This window comes from Daldinia loculata, assembly GCF_022478755.1.
Source record: "Daldinia loculata strain CBS 113971 unplaced genomic scaffold F4817scaffold_13, whole genome shotgun sequence".
In the NCBI taxonomy this organism is placed as follows: Eukaryota; Fungi; Ascomycota; class Sordariomycetes; order Xylariales; family Hypoxylaceae; genus Daldinia; species Daldinia loculata.
Genome location: NW_026054867.1, coordinates 155,978 through 176,909, shown reverse-complemented (window position 1 = coordinate 176,909; position 20,932 = coordinate 155,978). Strand labels below are relative to the sequence as shown.

Genomic DNA, 20,932 nt, shown 5'->3' with positions numbered 1-20,932 from the left:
TAGGAATACACATAGGAATAAGATGGCGTGTGCTAGTTCTCATTTGGGCTAGTTGATGATGATCTCCTCACGTTACAAGCAACTCACGATTCCTAATTATTTCCGCTGCTCCGATAGTAAGTAGGTTAGGTAGGTATGTATCTAATATTCTCCCTATTTAGGTTATTATAGCGAGATGCTTGTGTCTCGCGGGTTTGCCGGATCCCTACATAATCTGGCGGCACCATCCAACAACCACGGCGAGATTCCTAGAGGTTTCTAATAGCTCTCAGAAACCTACTAGATATCTTATGACCTGGTTTCTTACTGTTATACACAGATATATCAAATATTATTGCAAAGTTCTACAGACTAATAAGAGAGTAGTTGCGATCGCACAGTCGGCTGTACTACTCATGTTTGACTGGTAAATGTAAGCGAAAAAAGAGAGCTGGTAAACCGCATACGGCAATATACTCAAGCTTTATGTCTGCTTTTGGTAACAAGACGCGAATAGAGTCATAAACGTTCTGCTCTAGTAACCGCTCTCCCTAAGAATTGAGCGTTATTTATTAGTTCTGTGTAAATAGCGCTTCCGACTAGTTACTCTTTGTGATTCGACTTTACACGGGAGATGATTGGATTGTAACGCAAAGGAAATAAAAAAAAGTATGCTGACAGCACGTCTTGCTCAACACCATCCCGACGTGTGTGTATGAAACATCCCGGGATGCGGCACACCCATCGTTTCACCTTGGACCGGTCCGGATTCTACGGTCCACTAACATGATCAGACGGTACGGAAGCGCTGCATACCTTTTTCAAGATCGGCGCACAGCCGCCTTGTAGCTGTTGGTCTGATCTGTGAGACGGATATTGCTATTTCCCTGTGGAAATCACATCGGATAGATTGACGACGATGATGAAATAGGCTGTTCAGACATGGCCGTTTGACGTTCGGTCTGACCACGGCCGCCGATCATCTTTTGACCCGCCATCCGCGCGCTGGGGCCGAGGATAAGAATTACTTGTGGCTGGTTATTCTGTCTTTAGAATATGATGACTAGCAGATTTACGAGAGTAATTCATCAGCAACCAACGAGGCCGCAGACACTACAGTAAGCGCCAAGACGCCTTGTTTACGCAGCAACAGGGACCTTTCAGGATTTACCCTTAGAGTTCTATAGGTTTATGCTTGGTTTGATTATGGAGTGCGTGACGAAATCAAATTCTATGGCAACTTGCGGTAAAGTAGCCCACGTGTCGCATAGGCCGTATTGTCCAAACGTATGTTTTTCGATATGCATCCCGTGCATCCCTCGCTCAGCGCAATTAATTGTATCTGGTTGCAGCTGGGGGACTCGAATATTAATTAAGGCAGTCGTTTTAGATGCAAAGTACCTATATGCATGGCACCATCAATTATAACTGCTGGCTTACACAACGTTGAAGTGTAAGACAGAGGGACGGATGCGGCGTCATTAGCCTGGCACTTGGTACCTAAAGCCACTTCTAGAAGTGATTCTTCTAGACTGACCAAAAAAGGGGCCTTACTGCCCTAAACCGTACATATAACTATCTCTACGTAGACCTCACATCTCTACGTACACCTCACACCTTAAAAGGTCATGTCGTCGTACAGGCCTAATCCAAGTTGGGCTGTGGTGGGTTGTAGTGGCCGAACCGTTATGCGCGTTTCAAGTCGGATCTCACGTTGTGCGTCCTTGGCGATTGATTTCCCCTGACAGATTGTTTTATTGCTTGGCAATTGCGGGAACATCTTCAACTAAGAAGATCGTCGGTACTCGACTGGCTATCGTGCAATTTTACCAAATCCCACGATAATGTCGATCGTTACATGCCCAGACCCTGTCCTTGTAGTGTAGTTGGGGGTTATTCCATCCTCGCAACACTGTTTGCTCCGGAGAGCCTTTGTTATGTAGAACCTTTGCCCCCCCTGGTAACATAGTTATCTGGTAATGTTTGACAATTGTACCATAAAAAAAAAAAAAAAAAAAAAAAAAACAATCCGGTTTGTTGCTTCAGGCGGGGAAGAGAGCAGTGTAACAATATGATCAAAATTGAGGCTCACACAATGGTCGCACAACTGGAGATATGATGCAATCAAAGGTATTACATGTACCTCCATGTCTCACCGACTTGTGACACAAAAAATTCTGGCCGCTAGTAGCTAGGGGACAGGGAGATGAACATGTGAAGAAAAAAGAAAGAGAGATTGCTTTAATGGCAATGACGTAGATCTTAGCTTTTTTGAAACGGAAAACTAGAATTCGGTAGAAGAATGGAAAGGACTTGCTGGGGCAGTGCAGCCTTCTTCTTTCAATAGGCGTTTCCGATGACCTACCCTAAGTGTTCAATGATGAATTTGGCGAAGGTTATTTGATGAGAACCCACCGCCTGTAACGCTAGCCGCGATGATAAAACATGGGGGGACATGGGAGACATGAGCTGGCCCCACTAACCCGCATAAGAGCCCTTGACAGCCTTGATAGCGGTAACCCCCTATTCCCCTATACCCCTGTACAGTTCCTATTCTCGGTAATGGAGCCTCATCAATCATCATCATATTCAATCATCTAATTCTATAATAACACCTAGGTACATAAATCTACATTCATTTTTAGCTGCAACGAAATATCAGAACATATGTATTTCGAGTCAGTTACTGCTGCTTACCTTAGGTTAGGCTAAGTAGGCAAGGATGTACATTACCACACTTTACCACACTTTACCACACTTTCATCAGGATTACGAAGGCAGTAATTATTAAAGTTTCTATCTTTTCCGTTAGCGGTATCCCGGCCCTGTTCACTCTTGAGGATGATTATATTTGGTAAGACTTATATGCGTACTAACGGTACAAGGCTACACGTTTGTGGACTCGTCATACCACCACGCTGCACATCATTTCTCAAAGAAAAAGGCTTAGATGTGCAGTATGTATGTGGTATGTATGTGGGATCCTTGGTGAAGACGAAAAAGTTTCTACGTATGTACGATGTAGATGCAGTGCATTAGGAGTCCCGGAATCTTGCTGAGACCCTGGGCAATAATCGTTGTCTAAACACAACCGGAATCATATGCGGAACCATATGTATCACACATGTACTCTATTATACTGTATTTGTATTCTATTCAGCTGTGCCCACATTCGATCCACGTTTTGTAAAATTCAATCAGAGCAAAAGAGCAAAAGAGCAAAAGATAATCCTAAGAAGATCGACATCCCAAGTCTCGCCTTCCCCTTTTTTCTTTACAAGGTGCAAAGTGCGTCGGTACAGTAGAAAGTACTAGCTCTTACAACCCGTAGTTTCCCTGTCCTCTCCAGCTGGCAGCTGCCAAACAAGTCAAAGCAAACCTCCTGCTCAACAACGACCGCCCTTTATTTTTCTTTCCAATTTTTTATTTTTGACTTCTTTCTACTTTGTTGCCTACTACAGACTTTTCCCTCCATCCATCCAATCACTCTCTAAGCGGCGTGTTTCATCACAACTTCGACAACCGCAACCTCGTTCTCTCACGCCGACTTCATCATTCCTACAACCTACTGATCGCGATACACTCTCTGTTTGGGAAGATCACTCCTTTTCTCCCATCCTATTATAGCACACTGTTCTTTTCCATTCATTCACTCACTTGATAATTCACACTGAATCCTTTTTTCCCAATCCAGTCGCAACTTGTTACCTCCAGCTGTGTGCAGCCTTGTAACTCCTGCAGCCCCTGCGTTTGCAACTAGCTGGTTTCTAACACTCCTACTCTGGAGTACGACGTCTCGGTCGCAAAGAAAGAGAATTAAGACAGCTTTATTAGGTCTCCAGTGCCCCCAGTTCACGATAGCATCGGTAATTCACGACCTCGCCGTTTAACACTAACAGTTGAGCGGACGGCGCGCAAGACAAGAGCCCCGGAGATTTCCATTAATGTGCTAAGTTGCAAGCTTAATATTTTCGATGCTGAGCATTGATATTTTCTGAGATCTCTTCTCAAAACTTGCCTACGGAATATGGGTAGGGTATCTGACTATGTGTCCCGGAAATCGGGTTCGTTTCCCAACTTCATGGCTCGAAAAAGCGAGGCCTACCTACCAATATCCACGAAGCCACAGTCCAAATTCAGGGTCAAAGCTTTACTCGGTAATTGTCTTTATCGGAGAGTAGTTATATGGACTTTCCTTGTTATTGCCCTGTTGTCATTCACCCTATTTAACCCTGGACTAGCTGGAAGGCCACGGGATGTACTTGATCTAGTACATGGGAGTATAAATGGGGTTAATGGAGCTCCTCAAGCCACCGACAATGTAATCCTGCAAACACAGGATAGTCAAGATGATGTCCATATACAAGACCCGGTAGAAGAGGAAAAGGAGCCAGTCGAGGAGATGCAGGAGCAAGAAGAAGAGAAGGAAGAAGAAAATCCAGAGGATGAAAAGGAAGAGGAAACTGAAGAGAACGCCAACAGTCCGCATTGGCTCAGATACAAGCAGTAAGTTATGGGCAGACTTGTCTAAGGGAATTGAAGAACTAGATTGCTAATAATGAATCTATAGTCTCGACGGTTATTACAACGGTCTGAGGTCGCTTGTGTCATTCTCGGACTACAAGCCAGAGTACCCTGAAGTATCGTCTCCAGACAGAGCATCTGAACCTTCACCTACTGTTCACCATTCTAAGCAACCCAAGCCTAGTGTATATCGTCCTCATCCAGACTATGATTCCGACGAGTATCAGAAGACATATGTTCCTGTGAAGCGATGTTACATTGACGAGGATGATAAGATTCCCGCTCCCGACTTGTACGCATACAGCGGTGTCCCTCAAGGTCAACCTAAAGCAGCTCTTGGGTCTTACGATCTCCTAGGTTTGCGAGAAGATGTCTGCTTCGATCGCTTTAGCCGGTACGGACCATATGGCCTTGGATATGACTTGGAAGCTGGCGGGACGGGTGAAGCCCTCGACACCGAGCACGAGGGTAGCGAGGCGGTCTGGGAGAAGACCGGACAGATCAACTATGAAGGCGTCGATTGGGGCTCAGCGCAAGAGCGTTGCTATGCGGCGAATGAGGACAGGTTTTTCTCTGGTAACGAAACTAGAGATTTCGAACTGGCTCAAGCTGGTCGTAAGAGACTCGATCGCATTGCTATAGTTGTGCGAACTTACGTCGGATTCCAGTGGACAAGTCACGCTTTACTCAATTTCCGTGCCATGATCAATGAGCTTAGCCTACGATCTGGTGGTGAGTATGATGTTCATTTTCTTTTACATGTTCGCGACAACAATGCGCCTATCTGGGCGGATCCAACCACGGTCCAGAACATCCTCGATATCAACGTCCCTCCCGAGTTCCACGGACTCTGTACTCTCTGGTCTGAAGCTCAGATGAAGCTGTACTATCCGGGTAACTTTGGCGATACCTTCGAAAACCCATCCAACGGTGATATTCATGGAGTTTACCGATCTGCACACATGCCGCTTCAGCATTTTGCGATGATGCATCCTGAGTATGCCCACTTCTGGAACTGGGAGATGGATATGCGCTGGACCGGGTCGTATTACGAGTTATTCGACAGGCTTGGCAAATGGGGTGCGGACCAGAGCCGAGAAGGTATGTGGGAACGGGCAAGCAAGTATTATATTCCAGGATTGCACGGCAACTGGGAGAACTTCACGGAGCTCGTCCGCCATGAAACTAAACAATCTGGAAAGCGACCGATTCTGGGTCCGGTGGTTTTCACTGGCAAATCTGGCCTCGAACAAGGAGAGGTATTCCTACCATCGAGCTGTTCGAGCGGATCAGATATGTCGCAATGTGGAGTTGGCGAGGACGCGGACCTCATCACACTTAACCCGCTTTTTGATACTGAGAACTCTGGTTGGGTGTTCGCAGGGGATGTGACGGGCTACGACATGCAGTACGAGAAGCCTCCGCGAAGGTGCGCTATTGTAACTGCTTCCCGACTGTCGCGTCGTCTGTTAAGAGTGATGCATGAGGAAACATGGCGTCTACACCATAGTATGTTTAGCGAGATGTTCCCGCCTTCGATGGCATTGCACCATGGTCTCAAAGCCGTATATGCTCCCCACCCGGTTTACTTGGACCGAAAGTGGCCCCAGGAGGAGATTGAAAAGGCTTTCAATGGTGGCCAAGACCACACTTCAGGCGGCCATGGTTCCCCATTCGATCTAACAAACGAGCATAACCATAAGGGGACGAGCTGGTACTACAATAGTGAGTTCGCCGGTTTGTTGTGGCGTCGCTGGCTTGGTTATGCTCAGATGGATGGCAGAGGCAATAACGGTGGTCGTGCCGGCGAAGGTACCAAGAGAGGCGGACGGAAGGAGGAAGAGAACCCAAAGAACTCTGGCCGACTATGCCTACGGAGCATGCTCGTACATCCCATCAAGTGGGAAAACCCTGCCGAGCAGGAGTAAAACTAATAATAATGTGAGGGATGCCCGGTTTCTTTTTTGTGCGAGTAGAGGAACTTGTCGATGTACGACAACAGTCAACCGAACGGAAATATAGAATGAGGCTACCGGAATTAGGACATCAGAGGAGCAAAGACCTACGAAGAACCATTCATCATGCCTGGTACAGGGTACCACGAGCAACGGCATTTTACGGGCGTTCGCATATGAGGAGTCCGGTTTTTCAATTTCACTGCTTCCATTGTCATTTAGTCGGTGTCACCAGGCTTCTTGCCCGAGAGCAGAACTCGACCCCGTTTGAGCAAGACACCCGCCATATTGTTTTTTTGGGTTCGGCGCATAGCCCATTTTGTACATTCATACGACACCAGTACCAAGCATGGCCCATTTCCGCGAACCTATTATAGTCGAGGCCAGAAGCTAGGAGGAACCTACACGGCGCGGAGTTAAGTGTCTAACTTGGCGGAGATGTGTAGTTGCTCAATGTATGTATATAATGTAATATCAGAAAAGAGCTTTTGCTATGTAACTAGCTTCTCGTGATTGCATGTATCAGATTGCCTGAGTGATAGTGTCAATGACGCAGTTATTCAAATGAGATTACGATATATGATATTATCAAGTAGAAGGCTAGCCCATGATATGCTATTACATTCGTGATTTGCCCAAGAATAATGAAGGAAATTCAAAAAGAGTAATGACGAAGTGCTCTATATTATATGGTATGGCACATGTTTCTATCGAGACTAACAATGTGTTTAGATACCTACCTTAGGTACCTAACATAGCAGCTTACTATCATCATCTTTAGATGTCCATCCTGTTCTCTTCATCTCGAGTTACTCTAGACAAGACAGCACCGGAGAGCATTTTTACGAACTATCAAGTAATATGCTTAGTTAAGCACAACCACGCAACATCTTACAAAGACTTGGGAAGTTATAATTTGAACAATAGAAAAAAGCAGTCGCAATATATTCCTATCGTAACAACATATCGACCCATCCCTACCCTCCGTTCTTCGTTATGACGCCTCATCGACTCATGACATGACTGATTATCCGACGTCCGCCTACAGCGAAGCCTACAGCCCCTCGAATTCCCGCCCCGCTGTCTCTTCGGTAGTTTGCCCAAGACATAGCGAGACAAAGAGAAGAGACCGCCCTCCAGCATACACGCACGGGAGAGAATATCAATATATCAATCCAACCATCCGAATCCCTTGTTTCCCCTCGAGAGTAACCTGAACAGAGTATATAAACAAGAAACGTGGGAAATGGCTACTCAACTCAACTCAACTCCTCGATGCGAGACCCTTGAGAAAAATGGTTATTCGTCAATTTTCCAAAGCAGCGCACGCGCCGCCGGGGAGAAAAAAAGACGAGTAGCCAACGTCAAATACTTCATATAAACAAGCGCAAGCAAGCCGCCTATTGCGAGATGATGAAATCCAGGAGTCTACTTCAAGCGTATAACCAGATCAAGCGTTAAACAAAGACGCCTAACCGGGACATCCGGGGTGGTTGATTGCCCATAATTACCAGATAGGTTAGTCCCGACCTGGCCCGATCCGGGAGCCAGTCGGAAGCACTCCGACCTCGGGAAGAGCGGGATCTTGAGATAGGGTGGATAGGGGTAGGGGTATGTATATAGGGGGTTAGGTAGTTAAGGTACTATGTATGTGATGGGGCCGGAAATCGGCTGGTATCGGGGCGTAGATAAGGGAGCCGAACGCTATAGAATACCCGTCAACGCCGTTGAACGCCACCAGCCACCAGCCTCCGGGACTCCTGATAAGAAAATTAAAGTGATCAACCGGATGAAAGCGACATTTTAACAGTGTGAGACTGGGGGTGATATATAGAAAGTGAGGTTATGATTGTAAATCTTCAGCTGTCACAGCCGCCAGCAGTTGAATTTGAATGCATTCTCCCTTACTTCTTGAGGACAGCGTCGTAGATGCTCAAGACGCCGGTGATGGCAGTACCGGTCAGGATACCCCTGTAGCCGCCGTATATGGCCGTGTTGATGCGAGCAATAGACGTCTCGTCTATCCAGCCACCAAATGTAATGCCTTGGCCGTAGACCACGTATGAGATCAGAGCCTTAGCGATGCTAAAGGTCAATGGGTCTACAACCGACTCCGACGCGTGCGAGCGGCGACCCGGGCGACCGTGGCTGGAGTTGATAGTCAAATTGAAAAAGTAGCCGGCAATGCTAGGCAGGACAGCGCTCGTGAAACCCCAGAGAAGTGCAGGGGACCAGAAGGACGAGGTCAAGAGCAGGAACATGTCGGGAACGAAGACTGGGAAGTCCCTTGTGCCGAGAAAGGTGATGGCAGGGACGGTGAACGCGTATCGGTCGGCCAGTATTTCGGGACGCAAGAAGTAGAGCTCAAACGCGGATATGGCGAAGAGCACCGAGGCCACGGTTGATAAGCTTTCACGCGTTGCTTGAGTGGCTTCCGCGATTCCCGACTCTTTGTATAGAGATACGACGTGCGTCCTAACAGCGACGGTGGAGCGGTCGACAGCTTCGGCAACATCCGCAGGAGTGGCAGGAAGCGGGATACGGCTTGCAAGAGAGAGAGCACGGCCAGGAGTACGCGCGAGAGAGGTGGCAGTGCTTGTAGGCTCTTCATCATCAGACCTATAAGTTAATGTTAGTAGACAGGTCGAGATGCCCGAGACGGGCGGCACACGGCTACTGCGAACCGCGACGTGACTTACTCTGGAGCGAGAATTTCCTCGGCAGCCTTTGTTACTCGTCGTTTAGCAACCTTCAGCCTTTCTACGGCGCCCTCGGGAGCATCCCTCTTGACTGGGGACCCGGTAGTTCGGGCGCGGCTGGAGAAGTAGTTGGCGAGTTTAGGGTCGGACGAGAAGGTAGACGAGTTCTCGGCCAAATACTCGTCGAGGGCAAGTTCGAGCTCAGATTTCTTTAACGATTCGTAACTATTTTTCGCAAACAAAGGGAAAACGTGTTAGCCATGTTATTCTTGTCTCGGGTCGGCACGTGGGGCCGAAGAATATTATCTCATCATTCCGCATTCCAGACGGGACGGAGATGGTGATGTAATAATCTACCTATATAAGTGCTCTCTTAGGGCGTACTAACACCGAGTCGCGAACAAACTTCACGATAACACAAATACAACAAACTTCGAATTGGGGACAGAATTGAGGGGCTAATATTCTAATAAAGTAGTACATACTTCCTGAGACCTGTGTACTGGGCAAGCTCAGCCAAATCACTCTTTCGCTGCCTTTGCAGCCAACTGTTTGCGCCGGACATTGTTGGGTACAGGCCTGTAGCTTTGCTTGAATTGGTATAAGCGGTGTCGCGCAGGATAGGCGATTAAGATGCAATGCTTTTTAAGAAAATAGCAGCTGGTGGTCCGTGACGTAGTTGGGGGGGGGTTAAGTTGCTAAGACGAGGCTTGTATTGATGGTGGTGATGATAATGAGATATGAGAGATATGGGATTGCGCCGTGTTGCGAGGGGCGCGTGTGTACGTAGCGGTAGTGTGATGGAGGCTGGAAGGGAAAAAAGACAGGGAGGATTTCCCGCGGTGGTGCGCTTGAGTTGTTTATGTTTTCTTATTTCTGTCTTGTCTATTGACGTGCAGGTGCGGGAGCGCCCAAGGCCAAGGTCTACCTGCTAATCAAGCTGCTGCTTTCCTGCCTGACCTTGCTACTAGGATCCGCTGGGGGTTCGCTCTTGACCCCCCAGAGTACGGTACTTCTCACTAGTACCTAGGTACCTATTTTTAGGGTAGATTTAGTACCTAACCTTAGCTAATACGTCAATAATAGCAAAACGGGATATCGGTGCACGGTGCCACCGATTGGGAAATCCAACGTCGTGATTTGCTATGTCAAGGTGTCATCGTCCCATTTTACTTGTTTACTCCCTGTGGAGACCGAGTTCTCGTCAATGAAAAACGCGCTGCCACGTCTTAAAGAAGTTCGAATTTTTCAAAAATTGGGGCGTTGGACGTGTCAATAAGGATCCTTGAATTCTTGAAGATGGTTCCTTTTATTTTACGTTCGTTCGTGTATCCTAATCTATATGCTACAGGGTCTCTGCTAATGTCCCTGATGTATGTATGACTTGTGCTTTCTAGAGATGCTCCCATATGTACCTAAGGTACAATAGGTAACCAATGTCGAATAATAGAGCTCTTCCCTCTTACACGATTCATGAATCGATACAGTTGACAAACCTCTCGTTGCCTCTCTTAACCAATCTCACAGGGATATACTTATCCCCATGTAGCTTTAACGTAATATAGCTTCTAGCTTCTTTCACTGTTTCCCTCGATTTCTCTTGCGCCAGTTTGTATAAGCTCGCCTTCTCGTCTTGGCTCATATTCGCGACCTTTTCATCGCTCGCCCACTCGTCTACTGCGAGCTCGATGCTATACTTCTGGAAGATGACTGCCAATGCCGAGACTAGCTCCACGATTGCTACGCGGCGGCCTAAGCACGCTCGTGCGCCGTCTGAGAAAGGGATGAACGAGCCCCGTGGCGGGCGGTACAGCTGTGCGCTGGTATCGGATCCGGTGTAGCCGCCAAAGTCCTCCGTGTCCCCGCTCTCAACTGCAGTGTTACTGCCCTTCGTTGAATCTGTTTGGAACCATCGCTCAGGAACGAAGTCATTAATGTCCGTCTCAGCATTAGTGATCTTGCTTGGCTTAGTCGGCCAGTATCTCGGATTGCGTTGTGCGGCTGCGATCACTACGCCAATAGATGAGTCGCGAGGCAGTACGTGTCCCACTCCTTGTATTGTGACGGATTGGTCTTGCGCCGGGGTTACCATCTTCGGTATATCCACTACAGGCGGTAGTAAACGAAGTGTTTCGTTAATAACAGCACCAACCATCGAACCAAGCAGAGGGTTCAGACACGCCTCATAATCCCACGTCTCTGCGTCCGTGTTTCCTAGAAGGTTATCGATGTCCCGTTGCAATCTCCTTTGAGAGGCCGGACTAGATGCTAGGTAGGCGAGTGTAAAATGGAGAACGTTAGCTGTGGTCTCATGTCCTGCTACTATGTTCACAAATGCATTGCCTATGATTTCCGAGTCCGATAGTCGTGCAACTTGGGCTCCTTTTTTAGTTGATCCGTTGGCTGGCACGTCTCCGTAACTTGTGCGGACCAAGGAGCCCATTATATCAAGACCCTGTTCCGCGTTATTTCCTTTCTGCACATCTTCAATCTTTTCTTGCAGGAACTCGTTCATGTAGCCTAAGAAGTTCGCTTCTGCTTCTAGAGCCTGTTTTGCGTGCTTGTTAGGGATAATTCTGAGTATCCATTTCGGCGCGATCAAAAGGAGGATGAGATATTTCAGGGTACGAGCCAATGCTTCTACGAAACTCAACGTGTGTCCTGGAGGCGGTTCGTGAGTTCCGTACTTGGTTAATCTCGGGTCGGCATCGGGCGGGAACTCTTCGCCGGGCCAGAGGATCTTGAGGCCGAATCCGATGTTTGCGATGATATTTAGCATGAGAGATGCCGTATCGTGCTCGAGAGTCTTAAATGTCTTATTTCCCAAGCCGTCAGGGCCGAGCCAGATGTTAATCAACCCCTGGGTCTGGCTGATACATTCCCTAAACACCAACGCGGCATTCCTCTCGTTGAAAGAAGCCGAGGTAATCTTGCGGTGCATGCGCCAAGCGGCACCTTCAAGCGTCACTACATTCTGGCCATATTGCGCAAGAATAGCATAGGACTTTGTCGGCTTCGGGAACGCCTCTCGCTTTGACGTAATCTGGTGGATTGCCTCTGCATTTTCCGTAAAACATATGATTCTCCCTGGGGAAACAACCAAAAAGGTATCTCCGAGTTTAGCGAATAGTTTGTGGTTCTCCACGTACTGCCAGTTAGGGTTCAAAACACTAATATTGCGTGTATTAGATTACTGAGTAATGGTGGTGGGAGTTACTTAGATTGCTCACGGTTCAATATCTTGCCAATATTTGCGTGGAAGAAGTTTGAACAAGCGGGCCCAAAATTTATGAAATATTTGACCTAATCGGTTCCATGGGCTAATAGCTGTGATGAAGGTTAGCTTTGCGACCTGAGAATATCTAGGAACAGGTGAGAAAGTAAGGGTTGAAAGAGTTGAAAGAGCTGGAATTTAATCAACTTACGAACAATGAAGTAAGGGAAGCCGGATCGTTTAGCGGCAGCAATGTTGTCTCTAAGCCCTGATACGATATTGAATACAAAGTATATAACCGCTGCACCTAGCAGCAATAATATTGTTGAAAACATGATGACGACTTATTGACCCCCGCCAATACTTTCGAGCGTGTTGCCCGCCGGGGCAAGACTATGCAAGTGTATGTATGTATATGTACTATAAAGTATTCGACTTATACCTGAATAGAACTTGAATATTCTTAGGATCAGGGAGGACTTTGTCAAACAGGGGTTGACCAAAAAAAACAAGCTGTTAAAAATGTTAATGCATAAAAGAAACAATTTGACAAGACATGAAAATATTTCGCGCAGTCTACTTGAATATTATAGCTGGAATAGGTATCTAGATTTAGGGGGCGAGTGATGGATATACGCGATTGATTGTTCGGCCCTAACGTTTCGGGACCCTGACATCCCGAGCGCTATTCCAAGATCCTTCCAACTGCGATCGCATCCGACGGCGATTTCCCCGGCTGGCCTCCATTCTTAGAGGTTCGGGAAACGGCTATCTTTTTGATCTCATTATTAATAGGTAGCTTTCGTGTCGTTGGAACCCCGCAATGTCCCTTGTTTCAAGGATTATGTTTCAAGTACTATGACAGCATTCTACGTGAACGACTTATACAATTATATAGGCAACAGGGTAACAGGTTAACTACGAGATAAAAATGTATAAGGTAGTTAAGTGTAAAAGTAGTATAAGTACCTATAGTTATACGGACTAAATCGATCGAGCGAGCGCCATTCGTTTTTAGGAAAGCATATCGTGGGCCAAATCCTTGGACCTTGGTAGCGATGTAACTAGGTGTGGACGTTATAAGTCTCGAGTCAACAGCTATTTGCTGGATTTGGAATGTGACCCGTGAAATACTCAGCTTCCGTTGTTACACCCATTCTAGAACGTTGCCTGTTCGCCTCTTACAGAGCTACTCCGCGTCGAGACTGGATCGTTGCGTGCGTAACGGGTACCTATGTTACCGAGGTTGAAAGAGAGGAAAAAAAAAATATTTCAAAGTTCTTTGTTCAGTGACTTTTTTATTAGTGCTACTAGTGGAGGGATCCATTAATACTACCGCTTAAAGCTTGCACAAGTGTATAATTTATCGACGTTACATACTCACTTGACATTAGTATGTATAGTAACGTTTAAAGTTACTCATCAACTCCAATGCTATTTATACCTCCTGAGTTCGTCTTACATAGGTGCATGTATGCAATTAATTAGCTAAAGTAGTACATGTCGAAAATGGCGATATGATAGGTATGTAACTGCGAGAAGCAAAAATCATGGGGCCCGTGTCTCGGGTAGCTCCGAAGAGCCTGCGGAGTTGCAAGGTATTTCCGCGCTGACGTAGTTGGAGCTGAAACCTTTCCGATCTCACATCCTGATGATTGTAAAGTCAGGTTGTGTAAAGTGTATGGCTTGACATGATCTTTAAGTCGCCGATACATATGGCCAAAGCCGAAAAGAACCATGGCCTTCATTTCGAACATCAAGCGATTCCATCGCAATAATGTCGCAACTGTACGTAACTCGCCGCTTGCTGAGATATCGGGCGCGCTCGGCGATCTAGGTACCCTTCTGCCTCTTATGATCACCCTCGCGGTCAACGGCTCAATCTCGCTATCGACAACCCTTGTGTTTTCCGGCTTCTTCAACCTCGTAACCGGTGTCGTATTCGGTATTCCCCTACCGGTACAGCCTATGAAGGCCATCGCAGCGGCAGCCATAGCCTCTCACGCCTCGGAACGCGAAACCGTAGCAGCAGGCAGCGTGGTAGCTATTATCGTATTGCTTCTGAGCATTACAGGTCTATTGCACTGGGTTACGCGTATAATACCCATTCCCGTAGTCAAAGGAATCCAGTTCGGCGCCGGTCTCTCCCTTGTCATCTCCGCGGGTACCTCTTTGCTTCAGCCCTTCATCCATAATTGGGCTTTCGCTCTCGACAACCTCGCCTGGTCCTTAGCCGCCTTCTTGCTGCTCATATTGACCCAGAGAGCATCTCGGTTTCCGTACGCCCTAATTATATTCGTTACCGGCCTAGTCCTTGCCATAATATTTGTTGCTACGAGCTCCTACCATCTACCGCATTTCCATGTCTGGCACCCCTGGTTTGCACTTCCGTGGTGGAGTGCTGATGCTATCGGTATGGGCATCGCGCAGCTGCCACTGACGACGTTAAATTCGATCATTGCCGCGAGTGCCCTCGCGACGGATCTGCTACCGAATCTGCCGGCACCCAGCGTCACTGCCCTCGGCATCAGCGTCGCCGGTATGAACCTCTTGGGATGTTGGTTTGGTGCTATGCCTGTCTGTCATGGGGCCGGGGGCCTCGCGGCACAGTACAGATTTGGTGCGCGGAGCGGTGCAAGCATCATCTTACTGGGTCTATTTAAGATGATACTCGGTATTGTCTTCGGCGAGACGTTATTGGATCTTCTGAAGGGGTTTCCGAAGAGCCTTCTGGGTATCATGGTCATCGCTGCCGGTCTGGAACTGGCAAAGGTGGGCCAGAGCCTGAACCACGGCGCCTCGGATCTATGGGAGTCGTCAGTAGATCAGGATCAACAGAAAAGGCATAAGAACATCTCGGACCAAGAAAGGTCAGAAAGGTGGACTGTCATGCTCATGACTACGGCAGGTATCTTGGCTTTCAAGAACGACGCTGTTGGTTTTGTAGCTGGGATGCTCTGTCATTGGGCCTACAAGTTTGCGGATTGGGTAGAGAAGAGAAGCAATCACCGGCCAGGCGAAAGACGGCCGCTGCTACACGCTTAAGGAGCATGTACGACTTTTACCATTGAGAATACAATAGCCTGTTCAACAAATATATGAATTAAGGCCGCTATACGACAGACATCGTGATGTAATACAAACTAATTCTAGATATCTCAGTGTTAGTTACTACCTAGGTACCGCTCTGAGTATGATTTACCTATGTTCAACTTTTGTAGTAAAGAGTCTTATAATATTCGGGCTTCAACTAAACTCATGTGATCTGTAAAAGAAAGCTGAATGGACATATCTAATACTGTACTGTGGTAAATGTTAATGCTACGCCTTTGTGAGATACTATAAGGTTCGTACAAATTTACTAGTGACGTGCATGTTTCGAATCTATCTATTGAAGTTACTACGAGCATGCAATGCGAATATGGACTCAATCTTGCGATTACTTGAGTTTGCTCTCATCTTTTCTCATCTTTCTATACATCTAAACTGACTCGATGTGCCTTGAAGCCCGATATGTACACTCGAGCAGTACATATTGGGCATCTGCATTAGTCTCGTGTCAATTGACCAAGGGAGGTGTAAGTATGGGTGTATTTGCCAATCCTTCGGAAAGATGCCCGAGATGATTGACGGGATACTTTCTTATCATATCTATCTGTTACACACGTCTAGGTGTAAGACTGGAAACAGCTGCAAAAATAAAGCGCAGTTGACCATAGAGTTCGAGGAGAAGCTGCATTGCTGCACTGCTGCAGAAGCTAACAGCCTAACCAAGTTAGCAGCTTTAAAGCGCCGATTAGTTCACCCCCTACCAACCAATCACAACCAATCACAGTTAGCCAACAAGCTCTATCCGAACCTGCACAGAAAGAGCACCAGTACCTTTACAGATTAGTGGCTGTTTAGTGGCTGCAAAGGGCCTTGGCGGGGAAATCAAATCAGAAGTTTGGCACTGTCAGACCATTAGAGCCATTGGAAGTCATTAGCATTTGCTGTATTTTTTTTACGTTGCGGGAAGGCGGTCACAACAATCCCGTTCCCTTCTACTGGCAGTACACCCACCTTCAACTCTCCATACCATTTCCCTAGCAAACCCCAAACCGGCACGCCGTAGACGAAGGAGCTGTATTCAATTCAACAGCGATGACTTCGTCCATAGCTGCCGCGACCTATCCTGGTCGCCAACCAGTAGTACATCATGGCTCTCCGCCGCCAAGCGTGCCGCCCGCAGCCGATCCAGATCCCGCATCTGTTGCCACTGCCACTGCCGATGCGAATGCGCCGATGCCTTTTTCGGCTCAACAAGATACCTACCGCGATGATATTCAAGAGATGCATTCAATGCCCTCGCCCCCTACGGTCTCCCCCCTTTCTACGCCGGCAGCGACCCAAGTGAACATTGGCGATAATGACGATGTTCCCGACCTCTCTACCGGGCCTCTACCAGCTACGAATGGAGCCTCTGAACTCACCTCGGCCGTCCATCTAGCTTCTGCCAACTTGGGCGTAGCTACAGATACCTTTCCTATGAAACTCGATCGAACCCAGATACTAGACAATACACAGCGATCGCGCAACCAAGTGGAAGCTGTCGCGACTACCGACCCCGAACCTGCAGGCATAGACTTCTCGTCTCGAAATATGTCTTCTAACTTGCGACACACCCAGGGTACTGTACAACCCAATGCCTATATTATGAATATCGCCCAGGCTAGTTCGGCCCTCTTCCAGAATCAGGGACCCTCCATTGTAGCCCCCTCCGAGGTCTCCTTGCAGGCCTCGTTTACTCCCCAGGAAAGCGATGCTGTGACGACAAGCGGCGACCGCACATCGACTAGCGCCAGCCAAAAGTTAGAATCTTTTGCCAGGATAGAATTTGCCGATAGTGTTTTTCAGATGACTACTTACGCTGTCATTATTGGTCGCGATCAACGGGCCATGGATCAAGCCAGGAGGGATGAGAAGAGGGAGTTGAACTACAGACGCAAAGTGGAAGAGAATGCGAGAAATGGATTGCCTCCCCCGACGCCCCTCAACGTCGACCGCGGGAAGTTTAGTAAATCCTATGTGAGCGAGGAAGGTGGCATGCTAGGTCCTGAGTCGGATGGTGAAGATAATGTGCGACCTGTGAAGAAGCGCCGCCCAAGTTCTGCGAATAGGTCTCATAACGGTGACGAAGACGCTCAAAGTGACCATGTCAAGTCCAACAGGCAATATGTTTCCCACACCCCCGGAGCCGCCGCCGTAGATTTAGGCACCTTACAACCGTCGCCCTCTCACATCCCATTCGTGGGTATTCATTCTCCCGGGCCGGATATCGCAAGTAAAACTCGCGGTATATCGAGACAACATCTTAAGATTGAATTTAATGAGAAGAGAGGCGTATTTGAGGCTGTTGCCCTACACAAGAACGGTTTTTTCTGCGATGACACGCATTACGGTCTCGACGATCCAGTTACCCTCAGGAGCGGAGATCGACTTCAAATCAAAGATGTGGAGTTCACATTTATCCTCAACGGTGTTCAACTAGGTAAGACAGGCGGCGAGGAGTATCACGAGGAAGAGACTTCGAGTAAACGTATGTCTATCGGAGGCAAAGAGATGAGCTTTGACTTTGAACACTCTGACCATGAGAACTTCCGGGATACAAGCGAAGAGCTATCAGAGATTGAGAATGTACCGACCCCTGTCGTCGGGTTTGATGAAGGTGATGGAGAAGGAGATGGCGAGGGTGAAGGCGAAAATGACGGTGAAGGTGAAGACGAAGAAGGTGACGATCAAGGAGTCACTGAGCTACAATCTGACGAAGTAGACGAGTCGAATATTGGCATGATGAACTCCACTGAATTTCAGGACATGCATCAGTCCCAATTTATGAATCCTGATATGCCGAAGCGGCGTGGTCCAGGGCGACCGCCCAAAGATGGGATAATGTCAAAGAGGGAACGGCGACTGCTTAAGAAGCAGATGCAAGAAACCTCTAAGAAGACTATTCCTCAAGACCCGCAAGGACAAAACGAGAAGATCAAACGGCCGGTAGGCCGACCTAGGAAGAATCCCCTCACCGAAGACGGGGACAAGCCGGAGAAGAGAAAGTATAACAAACGAAGGCCAAAGGAAGAAGGCGAAGAAGGTTCTGATGCTGAGAGGCGGGCGAGAGAAAAGAAAGAGAAGAAGGTCCGGCCGAAGTCGCCGCCTTTGGAGCTCCGAAAGGAGGACTTCACCGAAGAGCAGCTACAGAAACCTACTAAGAATTATGGTGTTCTGATTGATGAGGCCTTAACAAATGGACCTCCAGATGGCCTGACCTTAAAACAAATCTACAAGAGAATCATGTCAAAATATCCATGGTTCTACTTCTCTGCTGAGACAAAAGGATGGGAAAGTAGTGTTCGGCATAATCTAATTGGGAACGAAGCCTTCAAGAAGGCTGAGGGAACCGGACTTTGGTCTCGTGTTCCCGGCGTTGAGCTTGATGCTGGAAAGAAGCGCAAAGCAAGCTCACCAGATCGACAGCTTGGATCAGCTCACCTTCACTCGCAGCTATCAACACAGTATTACCAAAACGGTTCTTACTTACCCGCGGGCAACTACAACTACGGCCATAATGTATCACACTATACCAATGACACAAAGCAGATACCAACGGGATACCACCCTCCTACAAACCAACCTCCTCAACCCCTTTCAGCACAATCTTCCCAACCAGTCGTCCAGCCAGTTTACTCGACGCAATCTCCCGCGCCTGCACAATTGCCCCCTGGGTATCTGGCCAGGCAATCCCATAACGCCCAGCAAAGTACTTACAGCTCGCCTTACGCGAAACCGCCCCCCCAAACTAATATTCCCGTCAAATCAGAAGCTCCTGCAGTACAAAACCCTCAGGCACTACCTGCAGCTCCAGTGCAACAACCCCTAGCGCAACCTCCCTCGCAACACCAGCAATCGCAACAGGTATCAAGTATTCCTGAGAACATAGTTCGATCACCGCTATCACCAGAAATCGAGAGAGCCATTGCTCAGTTTAGGGGAAATATGTTAAACGTTATTTCGAAGCAGACACCCCATGCTGCACAAATCATTGACTCGGCCATAAGTCGTGCGCGAGGGTTATCGGTCCAGACCAGTGTGCCTCCTGGGTTTGAATCAGTCGAAAAAACACTATTTAACGCGGTACAAAATATGATTACCGAAATGCAAGCGAAGCGACAACAGCAGGCAACTTCTGCTTCTCCCGCTCCCGCCTCAGCTTTACCGAATGCTGCGAAGTCAACGCCGACTCCGAGCGCGCCAACGCCAAGTCCAGCACCTGCGGCCACGCTTGAAGCTGAAATACAACGTAGAATCAGGAACTTTAGGGGCACTATGGTTGTCGCTCTTAGGAAGAAGACAGACCAAGCAGAGGCTATCGTGGACTTGGCTATTAACCGAGCCCAAGGGTTGCCAAATGCTGGACCGATTCAAGGCTGGGAGGAGGCAGACAGATTGATGGTTAAGTCTGTCACGCAGATAATTGCAGATGCGCGCAGAGCGCATAGCCTCCAGGTACCACCCCCGCCTTCAGGGGCAATTCAAGCTCCGCAACAGGTTCCGCGACAAGCTCCATCCGCATCACCGGCTCCAACTCAGCCCCCTACTCCTACAACGGGGACCGCTCAAACTAGTCAAGGAACAGCACCAAGTATACCCTCACAAACTATCTCGGCAACTAGTACAAGGCCAACGCCATCAGTTACCCGCCCCGGTGTTTCAATCCAACGTCCAACCCCGATGGGTATCTCGCGCCCAGGGGTGAACTCAATTAGTCGACCTTCTATTATCCGCAAGGAGTCAACAGGTACACCAAGTTTGCCAAGTCCAGGCGTACCGGCAGCACCAATGCACAATGTTTCTAGTCCAGCGCTACCAAGTGCTGGAGTTGTTGATCAAATCGTGGGGCAGAAGCGACCACACGACGATGCGTTCAGCCATAGTCAAGGAACTGCCGACAGACCGGAGCCGGTTAAAGCCCCCACACCTAACATGTCTACTCCAGCACCACCTAGCGCAGGTGTCGTTGATCAAATCGGACAGAAGAGATTGCGTGAGGACGGACCTGTCAATAGCAACGGAGGTGTTGGGCAACACGAGCAACATAGCAAGGTCGTCGCGCCTGCATCCGCACCTGCGCCGGTACCCAATATATGCAGTCCTGCACCGCCCAGTGCAGGCGTAGTCGACCAAATCGCTGGTCAAAAGAGGAACTTGGACGAAGGGCCTGGGAGCACGGGCTCAGAACAACCCGATGCTAAGAAGCCAGCCATCTCGTCGGCTTCAACCTGATATGCAAAGCAGAACAACTAGGTGTGACCGTTATACGGTCTCGTACTATTGACTTAGAGCGATGGTTGTACGATGGAGATGGATACCCGTTGGAAAGCTAGACCTCTTTATCTTTAGCTTCCTCATTTCTCTACCCTTATACACTAGGTATTTCTTCTGAAACTACTCGACTCCTTTAATCGATTTTTGGCATGCTCGGACCTAAAACCCGCAGCGCCATTCTAAAAGGACAGCAGACA

At 48.1% G+C, this 20,932-nt stretch overlaps 4 protein-coding genes across 4 annotated transcripts; 2 read left to right on the top strand and 2 right to left on the bottom strand.

The window, feature by feature from the left end:
- Positions 1 to 3,645: 3,645 nt before the first annotated feature.
- Positions 3,646 to 6,944, top strand: F4817DRAFT_42238 (uncharacterized protein). The gene is made up of 2 exons (XM_049307447.1): positions 3,646 to 4,485; positions 4,550 to 6,944. The coding sequence occupies exons 1-2, from the start codon at positions 4,007 to 4,009 to the stop codon at positions 6,429 to 6,431; spliced, it is 2,361 nt and encodes a 786-aa protein (XP_049160851.1). The 5' UTR covers positions 3,646 to 4,006; the 3' UTR covers positions 6,432 to 6,944.
- A 1,369-nt stretch (positions 6,945 to 8,313) lies between these two features.
- F4817DRAFT_42208 (uncharacterized protein) lies at positions 8,314 to 9,901 on the bottom strand. Its single transcript, XM_049307446.1, has 3 exons — positions 9,643 to 9,901; positions 9,158 to 9,382; positions 8,314 to 9,077 (listed from the first exon to the last, which is right to left on the bottom strand). The coding sequence occupies exons 1-3, from the start codon at positions 9,720 to 9,722 to the stop codon at positions 8,363 to 8,365; spliced, it is 1,020 nt and encodes a 339-aa protein (XP_049160850.1). The 5' UTR covers positions 9,723 to 9,901; the 3' UTR covers positions 8,314 to 8,362.
- Positions 9,902 to 10,350: 449 nt separating this feature from the next.
- On the bottom strand, positions 10,351 to 12,583 carry F4817DRAFT_331862 (cytochrome P450). Its single transcript, XM_049302575.1, has 2 exons — positions 12,388 to 12,583; positions 10,351 to 12,327 (listed from the first exon to the last, which is right to left on the bottom strand). Exon 2 carries the CDS (start codon positions 12,096 to 12,098, stop codon positions 10,629 to 10,631), a length of 1,470 nt encoding a protein of 489 aa, XP_049160849.1. The 5' UTR covers positions 12,099 to 12,327; positions 12,388 to 12,583; the 3' UTR covers positions 10,351 to 10,628.
- A 1,525-nt stretch (positions 12,584 to 14,108) lies between these two features.
- On the top strand, positions 14,109 to 20,693 carry F4817DRAFT_314052 (uncharacterized protein; the record flags this gene model as incomplete). The annotated part of the gene is made up of 2 exons (XM_049300343.1): positions 14,109 to 15,359; positions 16,461 to 20,693. The coding sequence occupies 2 exons, from the start codon at positions 14,109 to 14,111 to the stop codon at positions 20,691 to 20,693; spliced, it is 5,484 nt and encodes a 1,827-aa protein (XP_049160848.1).
- Positions 20,694 to 20,932: the final 239 nt, after the last annotated feature.